The following is a 21,108-nucleotide window of genomic DNA, read 5'->3' as shown; positions in this document are numbered from 1 at the left end:
AGGGCTCAAACAGGGTTGAGCCCTTAATGAAAAGTGAAAATGAGCTCAAAAGAGGGCCACTTTCAGTTAGGGCCGGAGCTTGAAAAAAAAATCATATAGGGCTTATAGATGGATCAAGAAAAAGAGTCAAAAGAGGAGAAATGTCACTCACCCTTGAAGACCAAAGCTTTTGTTGCTTCTTGGACCAATTTGCAGCTCCTTTAGCCATTGAGAAGCTCTCCTTGTTGCTGGAAATGAAATGGTGATGGTAGAGCTTGGTGGTGATGAAGAACACAAGGTGTAGGACTTAAGGATTTTTAGGAAAATGAGAAGGATGGAGGGAGATATGGATCTTGAGGCTTGAAGAACAAAATTTCTAACCCCTATATGTGATGACACCAGCTGGTTATAAGGGCCAAAAAGGGGGTGTAAAGGTGGGGGAAAAGGAGGCCAACTTTCCCCCACAAAATATCCCCCAGATATTGATATTTTCTGGGGGATAAAGCTATACAGCTGTAAAGTGAACAGTGTGGGGATTACGGCCGGCCAGTTACTTTGGTTGCAGGTGGCCGGCCGGCCACACCCCCTAGCCGGCCGGCTAGGGGTCAAAAGGGTCAAGCTGATTTAGTGGCCGGCCACCACATGATAGTGTCCTCCCATGTGTGTACATCACAAATATGTGGTTCAAAGTTCAAGAAAGTGGGTCCAAGGTGTTCAACATTAGCCCGGAAGGAGGGGTTCAAAAGGGTCAAATGGAATTACTGGCCGGCCACCAACTTTTAGGATCCTCCCAAGTGTGTACATCACAAATATGTGGTTGAAAGTTCAAGAAAGTGGGTCCAAGGTGTTCAACATTAGCCCGGAAGGAGGGGTTCAAAAGGGTCAAATGAAATTACTGGCCGGCCACCAACTTTTAGGGTCCTCCCAAGTGTGTACATCACAAATATGTGGTTGAAAGTTCAAGAATGTGGCTCCAAGGTGTTCAACATTAGCTCGGAAGTGTGAAAAACGGGCGCCGGAGGGCGTCGGAGGATGTATAACTGGTTGCTGCAACAATTACTGGCCTCCCACCCTTCAGTGACCTTCCTAGTGATAAAACAGAGGTACCTTCCAAAAATGAACGAAAACCGTTGCAAAATGAATGTTCGGGGGCCAAAACACGCAGTTCGAGGTCCCGAAAATGGGCTGTTAAGCACCGAAAGTGGCATTCGGCCACGAAGTGGGTTTCTCAGGCCCCAGTGTCCCTCAAAAGGGAGTAAAAAGGAAGTATGCCAAAAATTAGAGCAAATGGAGATGGTTAAGCGGTCCCGAATCAAGGCACACGGCCAACGATCCCGAAAATCGGGAACCGGACTCCGAAATGGGCATAATGGCCTACGACCACGAAATGTAGCCTACGGACATTGAGAGATGGTCTACGGGACCTCTCCCTTCCCTCAGGAAAAGAAACAAAGAAAACCGAGCCTGGTTCGCAAACCGAGGCAAAGTACAAAAGAGGGTTCGGAAGTCCAGAGGCAAGGCTCACGGCCGCAACTCTGAAACTTCTGAACGAGCACAATATTCAACATCACCAAGCGCTCAATCAGTGACGTCTGAGTCTTAAGGTCGGTCAAAAATGGGGTGTCTACAGATGCACTTCTGAACGAGCACTTGGGCCCACTTTTCCAGCACTTGAAAGACAATACATGCATCAAACAAAGGTCAAAATCCATGTAAGTAATTCCCACAGATTTCTCCAGCACACAGAAAATACAAATCTTACAAAGTCAAGGTCAAATTGTACCTCAAGATCATGGTGCCAAGCTTGGTATGTCAAGTTTGAGGTAGAGTGTCCCACCATACTCTGCCACTCCATTTTCCCACCCTTGTTTTTAATAAGTTGCAATAGGTGTTCTAGATCTTTCTCTACCACAACATTCGCTACCTGTGAGGTTCCTGTGTTAAGCCTGCTAAAAAAAGTAAGTCAAAATATGGTGACATGTCCAGTAAGTTAAGGTTCAAAAGTTTATAAACATAACTGGTGGTAATCCAAATAATATATATATATATATATATATATAATTTTCTTAGGACACAGCAATCCCCTGTTTCCTAATCTAACTTAAGAAAGTTACCAAAATGATAGGCTTAGGTAAATGTCTTCTAACATGCATGCAGTAGCTTCTTACAAATATACACAACCTCAATCTCCCTAAACCACAAAGTCAATGTTTTATATATCCCTAACTAGACTTCGTAAAGATTAAGTTAGGTGCCCTAACCATCTATTTCTGTCAATACTAATTAGTGAGAAAACATGACTTGGAGACACTTTCGAAACTTTGCAACCACAACATAATGAAGTGACCCTCCACTTTGTGGTTCAATATAGTTTAAATTTTCAAACACAACCAAGATGTGATAATTGGCAATTTCCTTCTAGTGGATTAGTCCTCAATTTTTTATTTTTAAATAATACCAAGTGTCATTCCACATGTTTGGATTTTCAAAGATACCATATCGTTATAAATGGAGTAACCTCATTGTCAGTGGCATATCGCCACTGGATTACTAAAATAACCGTACACATAAACCTAACATGTGAAGGGCTGCCAAGAACTCAAAAAGACACAAAACCCCGACTGGAAAAAACAAAATTTTTCCAAAATATATTAACCAATAGAAGTAAAATTAGCAAACTCTGTGACTCATCTAGCGCCAGCATTGCAACATGTTAAGTGGACCACTATATCAACTATCAATGTAACCAATGACGAATGTCGGCAACACAATCATAAATCAATACGTCAACTACATTGTTCTATACATAAAACAGAAAATCCAAGGGCATACTAAGAAACCAGTAACTCCACGACAAAATTGTTACCTTAACTACGGATGCCACAAACCGACACACATTATCCAAAAATTCCAACTATTTCAATGACATAACTGCGTATAACAGCCACACACCATAGACCACACTGTTCCCTGCATACTTTAAAAATAAATTCATGCCAAGCTTAGAAACATAAAAGCCCTAATCACATAATTATCATAGATTTAGTTGCATTATTAACAAATAAGGTTTTAGAGCACAGTCCCTTACCAATTCAAGACATCAAATTGCATACAATCACCAAGAAGCCTTAATCAAAAACCCTAAATTAATTCTCATAATAGATACACAAACACATATGCATATATAAATAAAGTCATTAATAAACTATTCGATAAATGAAAAACCAAATTTCAAAACCGTTCTCACCTGACGTCACCGCCATTTTCGACCAGCTGTGCTGTCACGGCCGGAGAACCGTCATTTCCCTTCCAAATCAACCTGGACCAAAGTCTCCGACCAACCGAATATGCCGTGAAGGCAAGCCAGAACCTCCAAGCCCCCCGGCAGTTCGGTCTAGGCGAACCAGAGCTTGAAGCGGAGACCGAGATAGAGCAGATCGATCCATCTAGGGCACCAGGACCAGCCAATAACAAGGCCGATCATGACAGCGAGCCAAATCGGGACTGAGGAGAGCAAAATGTCGAGGAATGTCTCGGCGAGGCCTGGGCAGTGTAGAAAATAGATCAAATCGAAGAAGCTCTGCTCTATTATCGATCGGTGTCTATACAGATACATGTATGTACATGAGAGAATCGATAAATATACATATATGTATATGTATATACAAAGTGGAAGAGATAAGGAGATGAGGTGCTAAGCCATGGAAGCTTGCATAAATGGTGGTAGCGGTGGAGCTTTGAAATCGAGAGAGAGAGAGAGAGAGAGAGAGACATCGAAATCTCTCTGAGATGAAATCAAAGATGAATCTCTGTGAGAGAGAGAGAGAGAGAGAGAGATCTAGAGAGAGAATCGAAATCAGGGTGGCAGTGCAGACCAATCTAAATCGAAATCGCGGTGGCAGTGCAGATCGATCTGAAATCAATGAATCGATGAATCTCGCTACCTCGCCCGTGTAGATGGTAATGGAGGTGGAGCTTCGAAATCGGTGAATCTGTGAGATTTGAATGTGAGATTCAAAATAAGGGTTTAGAGAGGATTGAGAGAGAGAGATTACACAGGCTTTATGCCCAGATTCAAAATAGGCGCGTGTGACGTACCGCATTTGGAGGCGCTTTTAAACGCCTTTGATCATAAAACGGTGTGGTTTTAATTAAATAAATATGCGACGTCGCTAAATATTAATAAAAATGACGTTTCAGAAAACGCCATTAAAAAAACATTGCAAAAACCCTTATTTCTTGTAGTGAATAAACTTTCTTCCAGTGGGTTACATCCTGATGTCAAGGCATGCACTAGGATGATACAAGGTCTTTGTGAAGAAGGCCTACTGGATGAAGCTAAAGAGTTGTTCGTGAAAATGGAAAAAAATAGTGGTTTGCCAAATGATGTCAATTACAACACTATCATAGGAGGATTTCTTGGACAACAAAAGTGCTATGAGGTGTTGGTACTTCTTGAGAAAATGCTTCAAAAGGGATTTTCACCTGATGCATCTACTTCTTCCTTGATTGTAGATCTAATCTCAACTAGAGGACAGGATCCCACTCTCCAAGACGTGATAAAGAAGTTCTTCCCAAAGGATAGTCATGGAATGCATGAGATTGAGTAATTTCTTAAGTTGTGAAGGTAATGCTACATTTATACTAAAAATATAACCTATTATTAAGCAAAAGTCTTGTTTATATTTATATTTATATAGCAATAATATGTTCTCCTAACTTCTGACTATTATATTTGAGGCCATAACCATTTGTTATTTCCTGTGGAAAGCATTGATCAAATATATTTTCCCTTGACTCATTCACTTGTCTTATTCTCTGGGTGGTTGCTTAGTTAACTGTAATTTCTAATCTGGGACTTGTTGCCACCGAACTTTGCAAAATGTTTATCACATGTTGTCTATTCTTATATTCTTTAGTACATCCCTTTGCATTATTTTTATTCACATTTTGCATATTCTAATAGATTCTTTTGCGAGGGATTGAAGTTCTATATTAGTGCTTATTTCCTTAGTAATTTGGGACCGATGAGAACCAGTGACACATGTAGAGATTGCATTCTTGGGCAATGGTTGTCAATAGCGAAACTTGGCCGTTCGAGTGGTTGTAGAAGATTAAATGTCTCCGGAATTTTAGCATGTGGTGTTGGAGGAGACACAACTGCTGCAATCAATTGGATTGGTTACAATAATGGTTGGTTTGATGTTTCTCTCAGATTTGCACAAAGCTTGAGAGGCTTTAATTATATTAAATTTACCTCTATTTCAGCACTAGGTCCATAGATAAAGTTGTGATAGGTGGTCCTAAATGTCCTAATGTAACATCAGTTTCATCCTATTAGGTGCTTTCCAAAAAAAAAAACCCTCTAGTCCCTCTTGTGTCAATATGGTCATTGTAGTTCTAATTGTATCAATTTTACCCTTGAATTTTTCAGTGCCAATTTTTAGTCCAATTAATAACATCTCCCTAGAAATTAGACTAAGATAAAGGAAACAAGAATGTGAATTTACTCTCCTTAGAGTGACTGAGGAACTGGTATCTAATTTGAAATGGTCTATTCCCTTTTGAATGGACAATTTTGCTATTGATTTTTGCCCAATTTCTCAATAACTATTATCAATTGGACTAAATTAATTCAATATGAAAAAAATTAAAGTACGAATTAGCTGCCATTTAACTTCCAAAGTCTCAACTACACTCTTGTACTAATATTGATGGTGTGCTCACTGCAAATCAATATGTTAAATCCCCCAATTGCATTTTGTGTGTGGCTTGGAATGTGCCTTGATGTATTCCTAGTCCCTTGTTTTAATGAAATGCTGCTAATGGTTTATGTGATTTCTCCATTATGATTAAACTAAAGGAAAAATGTGTGTCACTTAGTTTATAAGTTTTACTTTAGCATGAGATCTTTGGCCACAAATCAGTGCTTGTATGGTATCCATTGTCAATGGTTACTTTCTGGCCATTTTAGCCAAAAAAAAGTCAAAAAATTGTTATAAATTGCCACGCCATTCTCTTTACTTTTCTGTACATTTTTTCGTAAAAAATTACTACAGGAAAAGAATGCTACTGCAACGCTTCTTTTATGGCGTTTATGAAAAACGCCATTATAGATTATTTAAATACAACGTTTTTAAAAACGTTGTATCAGATCTCAGTAAAACGGTACCGTTTGGGTCAACTTGTGAACACCGTTCAATGCTCCGTCCCTTTCAAAGCGTCTCTCCGTCAGTCTCACTCTCGTCTCCCTCTCAGTCTCACTTTCTAAACTCTCTCAGTCTCACTTTCTAAACTCAGATTCTCTCTCGCTCAGAAACCCTTTCGATTTGAAGCTCAAAAACTCCCCACTTTCACTGATTTGAAACGCTCGATTTCAACCAATCTTTCTCGCTTGATTTCAAACACTTTCTCTCGCTCGATTTCAAACAGTCTCGATCTATTTCAGATCTGTCGATTTTAGAACCTGTCGCAGATTTGAAGCTCTCCAGATCTCGCTCAATCGGTCTCTTTTTTTTGTTGCAGAACTCAAATCTGTAAGTTTTTATTATATATGCATTTTGTTTGTATGAACTCAGATCTCTGATTTGTCATTGTTTTGAGTTCATTTTTTTGGATTCATTGTTTTGGATTTGGTGGATGTATCTCACCTCTCTCTCAAGCTATTAATGTTTCGTTTACATTTCTCACAACGGAAATAATAACAGTTTGATTTTTAATTTTTATTATTAGAGGGAGAAAAGACCTACATTAAGATAAAGGAAGACTATATATGAAATATTATTGAAATATTCAATAATATTGAAATATTATTGAATATTTGATGTAACAAACAGAGTTAATTATTGAATATTATTGAAATATTCAATTTGATTTGTAATTTTTAGTTTGATGTAACAAACAGAGTAATTAATTGAAATTTTGCTTTTCCGTTTTTTGTAACAAACATCACCATTTCCTCTCATTTGACACAAAGTATGTGTGGTTTTGCAGTTCTTTATTCATCCCCTTTTTCCTTTTTTGCTTTGCCTGTTAGGCTATAGTTTGTTTGAACAATGACTTAGTTGTTCAAATTCTATAATGGCATTTTTGTTCTTCAAATTCGGCTTCAACAATTATTTATGTCTCCAATTCAATTACATGAGCTGAAATAAGAAACTCTGAAGACTAAATAGATGAAATTGTTAGCTCAGGATCAAATAGAAAAAGAATAGCAATGGCTTAGAGAATAAAAGCAAAGGCAACTCTGTATATATTCATCTCTTTCTCTGGTGTTTTTGCACTGCACCACTGGTCTTTGTTTGTATATATTTTCTAAATTAATCTGCTGGACATATCAATTAATCTTTTGGTTTCTAGAGTCATGTTCAGGCCAGTCTGAAACTACATAAACATAAAATGCAGTGGCCCAATCATGAAATCAGGCTTGAGCTTAATTTCCTAAGCTCAGACCAAAAGGAAATGAAAATGGTAATGATGCAAATTTAACCCAAAACTACTTTTAAAAAAAAAAAGAAAAATTTTGTAACAATTTTGATACAAATGATAGTTAGATTAAGTGGCTTGGCTATGAATTTCGGGGTTTACATCTTTGAACTAGTCCTTTTATCATAAATGAATTGGTGGCGGCAGTGGTGGTAGTGAAGTGACAGTGGCAGCAGTAGTGATGGTAAGGTGGAGGTGATGATGGTTATTGAGAAAGTGACGATAATAGAGTTTTGAGTGAAGTGACAGTGGCAGCAGCAGTCCTTTTCTTATGAATTCACTGAATACTTTCAGTTTTTAGTGTTGAATTGAGTTGTCAAACAACTCCTTAGCCCTAGTGAAAGCAAGAAAGAGATTATGCCATGTGATTAACAATGTAATGCTTATACTTGATAAGAGTTGATCTTATAAGAATTTGGTATTTTGTTTTTTGTTTTTTCGAATTTTCTTAGAGACATAAATCATTAAAGGGTCAACTGTAGTTGCTCCCTTGTGTGAAAAATTTGTCCCCTTGTCTCTCTCCATTATTTTGAAATGGTTCTGCTACTTCCGTTCCAAGAGAAACAAAAAACATCCAATATTTTCAAGGATTCCATTTCTAATCGCTTAGGGGCAGGGTTGTTCATGAGATCAATTACAGGTCATGTATAATAAAGTAAGATGCGACAGATTTCTAATATGTAATGCATGATGAATTATCATTTGTTCACTGTCAACTTATTAGTCTAATGGGACTTATGTTTTGTTTTTGCTTCATATTTCAGGTAGAACTAATTGATCCTGCATTGAAGGGAACAGTTAATGTGTTAAGATCATCATTTCTGATCCATCGTTTTGCAAGGAGTCAAAGGTGTGTACATGTGCTACTTTCTGAGTTTCTGATCATCATTTCTTTGCAATTGCTTATGAAAATAAAGCTTGTGGAAATTCTACTTCTTGTATTTCAATGTGATGATGTGAAACACTTGAAAAGATCACTTGTCAGTTTGGTGTACTTGTGAGCTGGAGCCAGGATTTGATCATGTATACAGCAGGATACTTTCTTTTTTTTGGTTTTCGTTACTATTACTTTACGATCAGAAACAACTGTTTATAATATGGCCATTCTCTTTCTTGGTCGCATTTTGAAATGTTGACTGACATGATCTGACTTTGTAATATGAATATAACCAAAAGTAAAGATCATTTTTCTGATGCTTCATAATTCATATGTTGGAGAATGTGGTACTTGGACTTGACAATTTTTGCATTGAGATTACTAGAAGTAGAAATGTAGCAACAATGACGTTATGTATTACAGTCAAGTTTGTAGCGATGCACATATTCTATGGTATTTATGTAACTTTAACACGTCTCTATTAATAACTAAAGTATGTGTACATATGTTAGATCCGTTGATGGATCTGGTTGTTCTTGTAGAATCTTCATTAGAGATACCTAGTTTTTTTTTTTTTTTTTTTGATAAATAGAGATACATAGTCATTTTTTATGAATCTCTATATCATAATCTATCAAGAGCATTGTAGAAACTATTAGTTTCTTCATTAATATGCTTCATGCTAGAAATGCTTCTAGTATGCTTGATAGTTTTGATTCAGGTTGCACCACCGGGATGCAATAATCATGACAGTTGTTAAGTTAGCAAGTAATTATCCATGCATACATAAAAAGCCTTAGACCCGTCCAAGAATCTTCATTAGAGATACCTAGTCATCTTTGATGAAGCTCTTCTTGGATTGTCCAATTGGGACAGTTCAGGAGCACAAGTCTATGTTGTAATTAGTAGTTCTACCGCTTAAATGTAGTCCATCTCGTAGAGATTTCGTGTAGTAGCTTCTCATGTTCTCTGAGTGCATACTAGACAAGGTGTAGCAGTACACCTAGTCTATGTCGTGTACTTGGAGAATCATGGGGAGATGCTGCCGAAATTTCGTTAGAGATGGATAGAGCGGTATGAGCTACTTTTTACAATATAGACTGTGCATTCCTGAATGGGAAAGTAGGATGAACCAACCTATTAGAGAAGAGTTAGCGGTGAATGGTGTCATGTTGCATGCATTGTAATGTACTTAATTGAGGTTAAGAATAATTAAAATGAAATGATAATTTTGAACCTTGTTGATTTGGCAGTGACATTTGTAGTGTAAGACGAAGTCAGATGGATAAAAGTTGGATAAATCAGCATAGGTTGCATCCAGAATATATAGAAGGGGTTAAGGAATTTGTTAAACTTGCATGCCAAAATAATCCTCTATCAAATGAAGTCACATGTCCATGTAAACGGTGTCGGAATGTCAAACTAGTAAAGAAAGACCTTTTGGGGGAACATTTAATGGTCAATGGGTTTCTTCCAAGCTACACCAGATGGATTTTTCACGGGGAAGATTTATCGGCGTCTGTGCCATTGAATGAGAATGTCAGTGATTCGAATGATGGCGATGAAGTCAATGAAATGATATATGAGGGGTTCGGACTTCCTCCACCAAGCTTGGTTCATCGTGCTAGTAATGAGACAGGAAGTTCTAATATCGAACTAGGCCCGGATAAGAAAACTGAAAGATTTTTCAGTTTATTGAAAGAGGCCGAAAGAGAGTTGTATCCAGAGTGTCACAAGTTTTCAACACTGTCATTTGTTGTTCGATTATTGCATATCAAGTGCCTTAGTGGATGGAGCGACAAGTCTTTCACGATGTTGCTCAAACTTTTGAAGGATGCATTCCCAAAAGGTGAAACTTTGCCAAAATCGTTCTATGCAACGAGGGCACTCCTTAGGGAATTGGGCCTCGATTATCACAAGGTACATGCATGCCCAAGAGACTGCTCACTGTATTGGAAGGAGACAGCTAGTAGGGATGATTGCATAGTGTGTCAGACGCCTAGATACAAACAGTTTGAGGGTGAGAAGAATGATTATAAAAAGAAGCAACAAAGAATTCCCCAGAAGATTGTGAGATACTTTCCTTTGATTCCAAGGCTTCAAAGATTGTTCATGTCATCCAAAACTGCTTCATTAATGAGATGGCATGTAGAGGGCCGAATTGATGATGGCAAAATGAGACATCCTGCTGACTCTCTTGTCTGGAAAAATTTTGATACTTTGTATCCCAAGTTTGCGAGTGAGCCTCGCAATGTCAGACTAGGTATAGCAGCGGATGGATTTAATCCATTCAAGGCAATGAATGTTGCTCACAGCAGTTGGCCAGTTATTGTAATGCCTTATAATTTGCCACCGTGGTTGTGCATGAAACAACCTCATATGATGATGATATTGCTCATTGATGGTCCTTCTTCACCTGGCAATAACATTGATGTCTACTTGCGCTTGTTAGTGGATGAACTGATTGAATTGTGGGAAAATGGTGTTCAGACGTACGATGCAGAAACTAATCAAATGTTCCAATTGCACGCGGTCTTACTGTGGACAATAAATGATTTTCCTGCATATGCAAATTTGTCTGGATGGAGCACGAAAGGTGCTTTAGCTTGTCCTTGCTGTAACATACATACTCGACATCGGTATTTGAAGAATGGAAGGAAAATTTGTTACATGGGGCATCGCCGCTGGTTGAATGCGAGTCACAAATTTCGAAAAGATGGTGCGTCTTTTGATGGAACTTCTGAATTTGAACCATGTCCAACTCGGTTATCGGGGGCTAATGTGTTACGACAGCTAGGGCCTAAGCATCAACCAACTAACAGACAAAAAAGAACTAGGAAAGGAAAGGAAAAAGAGGACAACGAGCAGGATCATAATTGGAGGAAGAGGAGTATTTTCTTTGAGCTTCCATATTGGGAGCATAATTTGATTCGCCACAATCTTGATGTAATGCACATTGAGAAGAACGTGTGTGATAATGTATTGTGGACGATATTAAATGTTGATGGGAAAGGAAAGGATAATTTAAATGCTCGTCGAGACTTGCAAGAGATGGGAATTCGAAAGGCATTACATCCTAAAAAAGGGGTTGGGAACAGGTATTATTTGCCGCCTGCATGTTTTGCTATGAACAATAGAGAGAGAGGTTTGTTTTGTACACTCCTGAAGAATATCAAAGTTCCAGATGGGTATGCATCCAATATTTCTTGTCGTGTTAACCTCAAACAACATAGCATATCTGGACTGAAAAGTCATGAAAACCATATATTGATGCAACAAATACTTCCAATAGCAGTGAGAGAATTTGTTACCGAAAAAAGTTGTTGAACCATTGATTGAGTTAAGCAATTTCTTCAGGTAGTTGTGCTCCAAAACTCTAGAGCCAGATGGGTTAGATCGTCTTCAATCCCAAATTGCTCTTACACTTTGTCATCTTGAGAGAATTTTTCCTCCATCCTTTTTCGATATAATGGAGCACTTGCCTATTCACCTAGCAGAAGAGGCCAAGATTGCTGGTCCAGTGCAATATCGCTGGATGTACTTCATAGAAAGGTGTGCAATTCTACTCCAATTTAAGGTTGTAGTCATTTGTTTGTTTATAATTGAAAGTCATGTGTGCATTTGTTTGTTTATAGGTATCTTATGACACTTAAGTCATATATGCGTAATCGAAGTCATCCAGAAGGTTCAATTGCAGAGGGATACTTAGTTGAAGAGTGTATGACTTTTTGCTCAAGGTACTTGGATGATGTTGAGTCAAAATTGAATCGACCAATAAGGAATTACGATGTTAGCGACAATCCTGGGATATTACTGGGTCATGCTTTAGGAAAAGGAAAAGGGTTTGCGCTTGATAACACATCATGGGTACAAGCTCATCGGTATGTGTTATTTAACACTGCTGCGGTTGTCCCATATCGAGAGTAAGATACAATCTTTGTTCCAAAATTTTATTGATACCATTAATAAGTATCTTGCATTTTATAAGTACTTTAAATGTATAGGGAGCATCGTGATTTTATTAAGCGGTCACATCGTCGTCTTAAAGATTTTGATGTGGATCGCCGTCACAATGATGAGTTTCCCAGATGGTTTAATTCTCATGTAAGTACTAATAACTTACATGTTTTTAATTTTCAATTCTCATGTTTTCAAATTCTCTGTTAGTTGATGTTTAATTTTGTTGACTTTGTAAAAATAGGTTGAAGAGCTTCTAGCTATTGAAAATGCTGTGTTGTCAGATGAGATTAAAACTTTGGCATTGGGACCTAGTAAAAAGGCCACGAGATTCAATGGGTATATAATTAATGGTACTAGGTATCATACGAGGAGTCGTGAGTGGAGAAGAAAAACTCAAAATAGTGGGGTTATGGTGAAAGCAAAGACTTGTAGCTATGCAAGTACCAGAGACATGAATCCTGTGGAAGGTGAAGTAGCATACTATGGATATGTGACAGATATTATTGAATTGTATTACTCATATGACCGTAGATATGTGCTATTCATGTGCGACTGGATTGACAACAACAAAGGATTGAAGCAGGATGGGTTTGGTTTCACACTTGTTAATTTCAATCATTTGTTATATACAAAGAAACAAAATAGTGATGAGCCATTCATCCTAGCATCTCAGGCACAACAAGTTTTCTATGTTAATGATCCCGTTGAAGCTGGTTGGGATGTTGTAGTCAGGATGAAACCTAGAGACTTGTATGAGGTGTGTGGAGAACAACCAATTAATGATGGAGAACATCACAATGAAGTGGAAGGATTTGGCGACCAAGAATTAGATGCAACTTCGTTTGCTTGTGAAGAGGACATAAATTGGGTTAGGCAAGGTGAAGTTGGAACAACTATTGATGAAACTATTGGACCTCTTGGGACATCGACACAGACACAATCTGAAGATGATGAAGAAATGATATGAAATTGTAATTTTGTTTCATATTCATTGTTACATTTGTGCTTTTAGCATGGATATTCATGTTAATGAAACCTTTGCTTTTAAAATGCGTCATTTGTTTGCTTTTCAACGTGATTGTCCTTGAGACAACCTTTTATGTCCTTGAGAAAGATCATATCTGTTATATTAAGATTGTGTTTAAAATTTAAATTTGTAGAGAAATTTTTTAATATTTTGGACTTTATATTCATTGTTAACCCATAAAATTCTACACGTATGCTTGTGGTCTTCTGTAAACTAGCATGACAGATCGACGATGCTCTAGGCAGAGGCAACATTCAGCCTCTGCAAATTCTGAGAGTTCTTACAGTGGGAGTGCAGATGAGAGTTCTTATAGTGGAAGTTCAGATGAGAGTTCAGAGGAGAGTACACGTATCATACCTGATCCACCCATGTCATGGTATCCTCCAGGTAGCTTGCCTAGTACATCATCGAGTACTGGTTCGACACATGACACTACTGCTGGTATGAATTATTTTATTCAATTGAATTACTCCATTAGATTTCTCTGTTGATGTGCTTTTTTCTTTTGATGTTTATATTTCTTTTTTTTTAAACTAAGTGACACTACTCCATTTGCTCTATTGTCTGCTCAATTCTTGTATTATCATTCTTTCTAGTATCTTCTAACTTGATATTGATATTTGGATGAGTAGGTCATAGTTCGAGAGGCCCAACACTCATGCATGGTAGTGATTGGAACCCAAGTGGTGGCATTTTACATATTGTGCCTAATGAGTTGAACCAAGTGGTTGACGGGTATACACCCTTGGCTTCTCGTTTGGGTGTTTTAGCTCGAGATGGGAACCTTATGCCCCTCACTTATAGAACTTGGAGCCATGTACCGAAGGAAAACAAAGAGAGAATTTGGAGAGAAGTAAAGGTAAAAGAATTATTTCATTTTACATATCAATTTTAATCTTAATTTGTTATTATTTATTTTATTTGTTTCATATTTTATAGTTGCCAGTTTGTTTTGTTTCTTCCTTTTGTTGTTTCCTTGAATAATTCGAACAGAGAGAATTCAATGAGGTAGCTGAATATCTATGTATATATGTGTGTGTATTTATACAAGTAATTACATGTACTTACACAATAGTCATTTGCTTTCTTGGGCTATCTCTGCAACTTTAGAGGAATCTCTGTTTTACCAAATTACTATTATTTTATAGTTTTATTTTTCTTATTTTGTATTTTTTTTTTCTTTCTTCTGCATTGCTGTCTAGCTTCCTGGCTTTGACCTTTCTACCTTCCAGGAAAATGATTAAAAATAAAAAATAAAAATGTTGTTGCTGTGTGTATGCTGCTGCGTGTATGTTGTTGCTTAGTTTCAAGGATGCAACAAAACATAAGATAAACAGTTTTTGCAAAAATTTCTTTGTCGAAATTCTTTTTGCCAATTTATTTATTTATTTATTCCTGCGGAACAAACTGAGCACTCAACCACAAATGTTGCAAATCGTATATACATGTACACATGATACTGGTCTGAACCCAGATTGCTTCAACCTGTTGTAGATGAAGTATTGGGGCCAACACACATGGAATTGCTTTTCCTCAGAATGCCTTTGTTCCAACTGTGGATGCACATGCTGTTTACCTTGGATTTGCAGGTCATGCTGTAAAAAAAGTTTTTGCCATGTAGTTTGTCCTCGTAGGGGGGATGGGTACACAAATTTGACATGAAATAGTGACCATTATCTAAGCACAATGACATTCACGAATAACACAAACACATGTATCACTTCAAAGTGTCATGACATTCACGAATAACACAAACACGAATGTATCACTTCATAGCGTCCTGAAGTCATTGAAATATCTTGAACCCATATTCCAACTCACTATCAGTTTTCATTTGCCAAGAAGAAACACTTGATGAAGTGTAAATCTCAGCATGTAGATACCATCTCAAATATTTCAACAAAATGTAGGAAGTCAGAAATATGATATATTTTAATAAGATTTCAGCTTCTAATAACATATGAATGGTTTTGTCCAACAAATGTGAAAACAGATCAGAACACCTACTGGGAAATTTTTTATTACCTCAATTGAAATCACTAGGAAAATTTGTACATTGTGCTTGTTTCTAGGAAAATTTGTGCTTGTTTCATCATCGTTGGGTCACAGGAACGGCTAATATTATCTTGATTTGTGAAATTAGCTACTGCTGTGGGCTTGCTGCTGTGTGTATGCAATAGTCACAAAGTTGCCAATTATTTGCAGATCAATACAGATGCCGACGAGTCAATGAAGAAATTTGTTTTGGCATCTGTTGGAAAAAAATGGAGAGAGTGGAAGGCTAGAGTTAAACAATTGGGGTATACGCCATTCGACAACGATGCTGATAGGTTAACTCATCGGCCCGAAAGAGTACATGAGCATCAATGGCGAAGCTTAGTCTATTATTGGGGCACTCGGAAGGCACAGGTATCATTTAAATTGTTTATATAACTCTATCGTAATCTCATAAGATGAGTTTGTTAATTAATAAATTATCTTGTGTTTGTGTTCATATGTAACAGAAAAAAAGTATAAAAAACAAAGAAATTCGGAAGAAGAAGACATTAAATCACATAACTGGAAGAAAACCATTCTCAGTTGTTCGAGTAGAGGTATATAGTTTCTTTATATTTCAAATTGAAATTGTATATTTTGATTTTGTTACTTAATTTTAAGTGTAATTATAGGAAACTAATAAGAAGAATGGAGTTCCTGCAACTCGCTTAGAGGTGTGGATGGCTGGGTACACGAAGGATAACAAACCAAGTAATGATAAAGTTGTTGCGGTCATGGTATGTAGCACCATAATTATATACTTTGCATGTCTGGCAGTCAGTTATCGTGAAGTCAGTCTTACATGGTTATCCATTTTTGGCTTGGTTATCCAAGGATAACTTCCAACAAAATTAGTCATTTCCTTCATTTTCGACAACCAAAATGGTAGCAAGAAAAGAAGTGAACCCTTCCTGTGCCTAGTTATCTGATTACCAAAATGCAGCCTAAAGTGAACCCTTCATTTTAGTACTTCGTCAGCATTGAACCTCGCTGAAACATCCCTTGTAAGTATATGAGCAATTAGATCACAAGCAGCTTGGGGTACTGATTCCCATACTCCACTGCAAAAATCAAGTTTCACCTTGTTGACAGCCTCAAACACAGATTCTACAGAATCACCTTGAAATGGGAGCTCACCAACCAATTAATTCTACAGATTCAAACACTGATTCTATGTTTGTTGACAGCCTCAAACACAGATTCTACAGAATCTGCCTTACTTAGTACTTCGTTAGCTAATTGATTAGGTATTCATAGATTATAGATTAGCTATGAATACTATAATTTATAGATTTAATGATTAGGTCTAATTTATAAATTATAAATCTATAATAACATTAAATCTATAATTTAGTGAAAGCTTCTTGTTTGATTCCATTTACCTGTTTTTGCTGCCAAATCTACAAGTCAAGGACTGTATTTTTATGAATTTTGAATTTGAGCATATGAAGTGGAAGTGTCAATGAAACAATTTTGAATCTGGATTGATGATGTTATTGAATTCATATGGCCCAATGGAAGCAGGTTACATTTAACGGCACTAGTTATGAACAATTTTATTGGTGGCTAATTACTAATTAACAATTGTAGACACAAATGAAGGACCTTGGGGCGTAATCCAATGCTACAGATGAAGAAATTATCACACAGGTTCTAGGGCCTGAGCGACCTGGTCGTGTTCGAACATATGGATTGGGTCCTTCCCCGACAGATGTCTTTGGAGACGGATATAGGCAATCGCAAGAACAAACTCGTATCATCCAAACGCAAGTCCAAGAGCAACTTAACCAATATAAAGCACAAATGGAGATGCAAATGAAGGAGATGATGGATGCTATGCTTAATCAACAGAAAGTACAAATGGAGATGCAAAGCACAATCCAAGCTCAACAAGCCTGAATAGAGCAATTGGAGTCTTAACAGGCCATGGGTGGGCCTGTTGCACCAGCTGCTACACATGTGCATTCACAACAACAATCCCATGCATACACCTCATCATTTAATTGTCATCGTTCGTCCGAGGAAGTGAGTAAAAGTTAATTATGAAATTTTCATATGACATTTTATTCATGTTATTTGTTCTTATCAAATGCAGGTTCACATATCAAAGAAAGAAAAGAAGAAGAAGAAGAAGTAGATATGACAAACTCAGGTTCATTCTAAACCATTATACTCACCTTTTTTAAAATTTAAATCAAGGCAACAACCATTTAAAAAACCCTAGAATTTTTTTCTACCTATTTGAACAGTGAACAGTAAACAGTAAACCTAGAAACCTTCCATAACTAAAACCCACCACAAAACCAACTCTATGCTGCTTTGTCATAAGTTTCTCAAAGCTGTCCTATATCACCCACTTCACCTCAAAATCCAAAATAGCTTGAGCAGCACCTTTCCATAAATCATTAGTCAATGGGTAAGAACAATATGAAGGACAATTTATCTTCCTGATTGTTTACAAGGCAGTTTATATGTTCATTTATTACCCCTTTGGTGGAACTCAGGATGACGAGAAAGAGGCATATAACTCTAGATCAACAGCCTTGGGGGATTGATAAATGTTTCATGAACTTGATTGCAACATCTTGAACACTAAAAGAATGATACTCTAGAATGACATGATTATATTATCCAAAATGGCAGATATACCAATGAAATCTACATTTCATCCACCTTTTATTTAACTTGATCACTTGAAAATAAAGCCAGTATAATAGAAGTAATAGGTCAGCCATTATCAAAATTGATCAGGAAGGGGGATACAAAAAATTTATGATCAAATGGCCTACTTCCACGTGACCAATGACTTCAAAATATTTCATCTACCTTTCATTTTAATGTGATTGGATTGGAGAGGGGGATGGAATAAGATACATAGTCAAATGGCCTATTAACTCACTAGCTGACATGCCAAGTACATATATTAATATCCACAACATTCTCTCTCAATAGATTCAGACCCATAGAATGAATACCATTTCAGCATTTCAGAAGAAGTTGCATTTATTGTACTCCATATATATTTATGGAAAGTCATATAACTTCACTATTATATTAAGAAACCTACTGCCAAAATCTACCACTCTTATGAAGATATGTTTCACATAATCATAAAAATTCTCATTTAGGAATATTTCTGCTGATATCTCCAAATATAGGTCACACACTTGCACTATTTTATATGTGAAAATCTACTACCAATATAGTTCATCCTTGTGTAGATAAGATGCATTTAGCATCAATGGACAAGTTTATTTAGAGAAGATTGAAACTGATCTTACTTATCGGAAAATATCAACGTTGACTTTAGTATGAGTCTGATTCATTAAAAAATTATGTTCCTTTTGGTATTGCTTGATTTGATATCTTGATTACAGCTTGTTACACAATTGTTTTTTAGTGTAACTGACAGAAATCATGATGGTGTGTTAACACCTGATTCCTATGAAAGCTTAAGCTGATAATGACTTTTGTAAATTTATTTATATCATCAAACACACCCTCATCTTTGACCACACTCCTTGTAATTGGCCAAGCATGTGCATGTGTCATGGTGGTTAGTGAGTTGCTGGAAATCAAATATGTGTCTGCCTACTTTAAACCAAGCTAACAATTGACTACTCAAAAACTTTAGATGATAGTGTGGCATGTCTTAGTTGCTTTTACATTTACAAATGGATCGGCCCTTCTTTCCCAATTGGTTGTAGAGCCTTTTTTCTATTTTCTGTGTGGTAAGTCTGTCTTGTTGAAGCGTTTTGCTTGTTTAATGGGTAGTGTTTTAAACCTTGATAAATACTAAGCTTATATAGCTACAAACTCTCTTTTTGATAGGTTTCCAATCATCCAATGTAAAAGGCTATATTGCTTGCAGCAGCTAAAGTAGATGACTATGGCCAAATTGCTTTTCTTGTTATCTTGCAATTTCTTGATATTTTAGAATAATTGGGCTAGAAACTTCTCTAATCTACATACACAGAAAAGAAAAGTTGATTATTGATTAACGATAAAACTTCTGAAAAACCACATCAGCCTCTAACTATAACCAACTCAAAAAAATCAGAAAAACTTCATTATGATTTCTGCTCTTTGGAACATATACATCTCCTTTATCATGTTTTGGCACAATGTCACATTGAGCTGGGTTCAAATGAAATACATTATAAAAATCATGTTGAACAACAATACCTACGTTTAGAAGAAATTTGTACCCAGTGAAAGAATGATTATCAAGTAAATTCTGGTTTAAAAATTTAACGCAAGCATGAAAAATGTTCCAATTAAGATAACATGACACGATATAATATAAATATAAATATAAATAAACACAAACAAATAAAACATAACAGAAAAAAACGATTATAAGATTATTAAAAAAAAACCATAAAATAAAAAAATATGTATGAAACAACCACAATATGTTTGAAAACATATATACACATGATGAAATGAGAAAATGCAGGCATGAGGCAATAATGATTGGCGAAGAATATATTATATATGCAACAACCAACGTGACAAAAATAGAAGATTTTTTTGTGGTTTTGTCCTCGTGTTTTTTAAGTACTTTCTACTCTCACTTGTGCTTTCTTTGTTTTGTGATTTTGAACATTACATTTCATTTTGTAAATGAACCCTGGGTTTGCAGAAATCAGACTCGAGGCTTTTGACAAAGAAAGTTAAGCCTTATACTGGCACATTTTTTGTAACATACATGTCAATGATTTCTTTTTCTTTTTTTTTTCAAATTAGTAGAGAATGGTTTTAAATTATGGACTGAATGGTGATTTTGATTTGGATTATTGCAATTTTGTTTCTTATTTTTCAATATTTATCATGATTTGATGACTTTATAATCATATATACCTCAAATAACAATAATATAAAGATCTCTCGTAATGCCCCCTTTTTGTAGAAATACGGAAGCTAGTGGTTCAAGACATCGGATAATTATTTTCTTCAATTAAGTGTCTCAAGACATACTTAAAAGCTTAGAATAGTTTATTGTGCTCTTATTATTATCATCGTCATTTTTTTGTGTGTACTTGGTTCATGTGCATGAAATTTTGAGCCTTTTGGAAGATTAAATTAGTTGCAGTCTGCACTCCTTTTCATACATTGTTCAATTGGAGCATTAGAACAAAATTATTTTAGATATAAAACTTCAGATGTGGTTTAGTGCACATCTTAAAACTATATCAACTTGCTTTCTTTTTCCTTTGTGACTTCTAATTATTTGATTTTTTTCTTCTTCTAGAGTGATGCAGATAAATTGAATAGGAGGCTTGTTCGCTTGAAGTCAACAAACCGTACTCGAGAAAGGTTGAGGCGTGATGGCTTTTGGGATTGTTTGGACACAAGGTTGATCTTTTAGATTACCATGAAAAGAAGCTACAAGACTTGGAAGTCAACAAACCGTACTAAAATTTTTTTTGGTTGTCTTGAGTTTCTAAAACTTAATGTGGGCATGGAATCATTTGTTTGAATTGCGTCCTATGGAAACAATGTGTTACTGGTGGTTGTTTAGATGTCTTAGTTGACAATATGCATGTATATGACACTAGATGTGAAATTTTTACTTGAAATGATGATTCTGGTGAGGTTATATTATGCATATATATGGCATGTATTGAGGATTGATTTTAAATTTAGCGTTTGGTTGCCTAGAGCAAACATAAAACATGAGATTCTCAAATTGTGAATTCAGTTTCCACCACCACCAGCAGGGAACCCACCAACCACCCCC

The 21,108-nt window shown here is 36.4% G+C and overlaps 2 protein-coding genes across 5 annotated transcripts in view; one reads left to right on the top strand and one right to left on the bottom strand.

Moving 5' to 3' along the window:
* Positions 1 to 4,016, bottom strand: part of LOC114286038 (putative protein phosphatase 2C 24) — a 47,167-nt gene extending 43,151 nt beyond the window's left edge. For all 4 annotated transcript variants that reach the window (XR_014331876.1, XR_014331875.1, XM_082873162.1 and 1 more), the window contains exons 1-2: positions 3,227 to 4,016; positions 1,763 to 1,925 (exon numbers count right to left, since the gene is read on the bottom strand). The gene's annotated coding sequence lies outside the window, so the exon portion shown is untranslated. The remainder of the gene's footprint in view (positions 1 to 1,762; positions 1,926 to 3,226) is intronic.
* Positions 4,017 to 15,494: 11,478 nt separating this feature from the next.
* On the top strand, positions 15,495 to 20,893 carry LOC114257191 (uncharacterized). Its single transcript, XM_082875561.1, has 6 exons — positions 15,495 to 15,737; positions 15,833 to 15,922; positions 15,998 to 16,102; positions 16,956 to 17,390; positions 17,461 to 17,517; positions 20,620 to 20,893. Exons 1-4 carry the CDS (start codon positions 15,558 to 15,560, stop codon positions 16,980 to 16,982), a joined length of 402 nt encoding a protein of 133 aa, XP_082731687.1. The 5' UTR covers positions 15,495 to 15,557; the 3' UTR covers positions 16,983 to 17,390; positions 17,461 to 17,517; positions 20,620 to 20,893.
* Positions 20,894 to 21,108: the final 215 nt, after the last annotated feature.

Source organism: Camellia sinensis, chromosome 6 (genome assembly GCF_055761805.1).
Source record: "Camellia sinensis isolate YWXY chromosome 6, ASM5576180v1, whole genome shotgun sequence".
In the NCBI taxonomy this organism is placed as follows: domain Eukaryota; kingdom Viridiplantae; phylum Streptophyta; class Magnoliopsida; order Ericales; family Theaceae; genus Camellia; species Camellia sinensis.
This window is presented reverse-complemented; position numbering and strand designations above follow the sequence as displayed.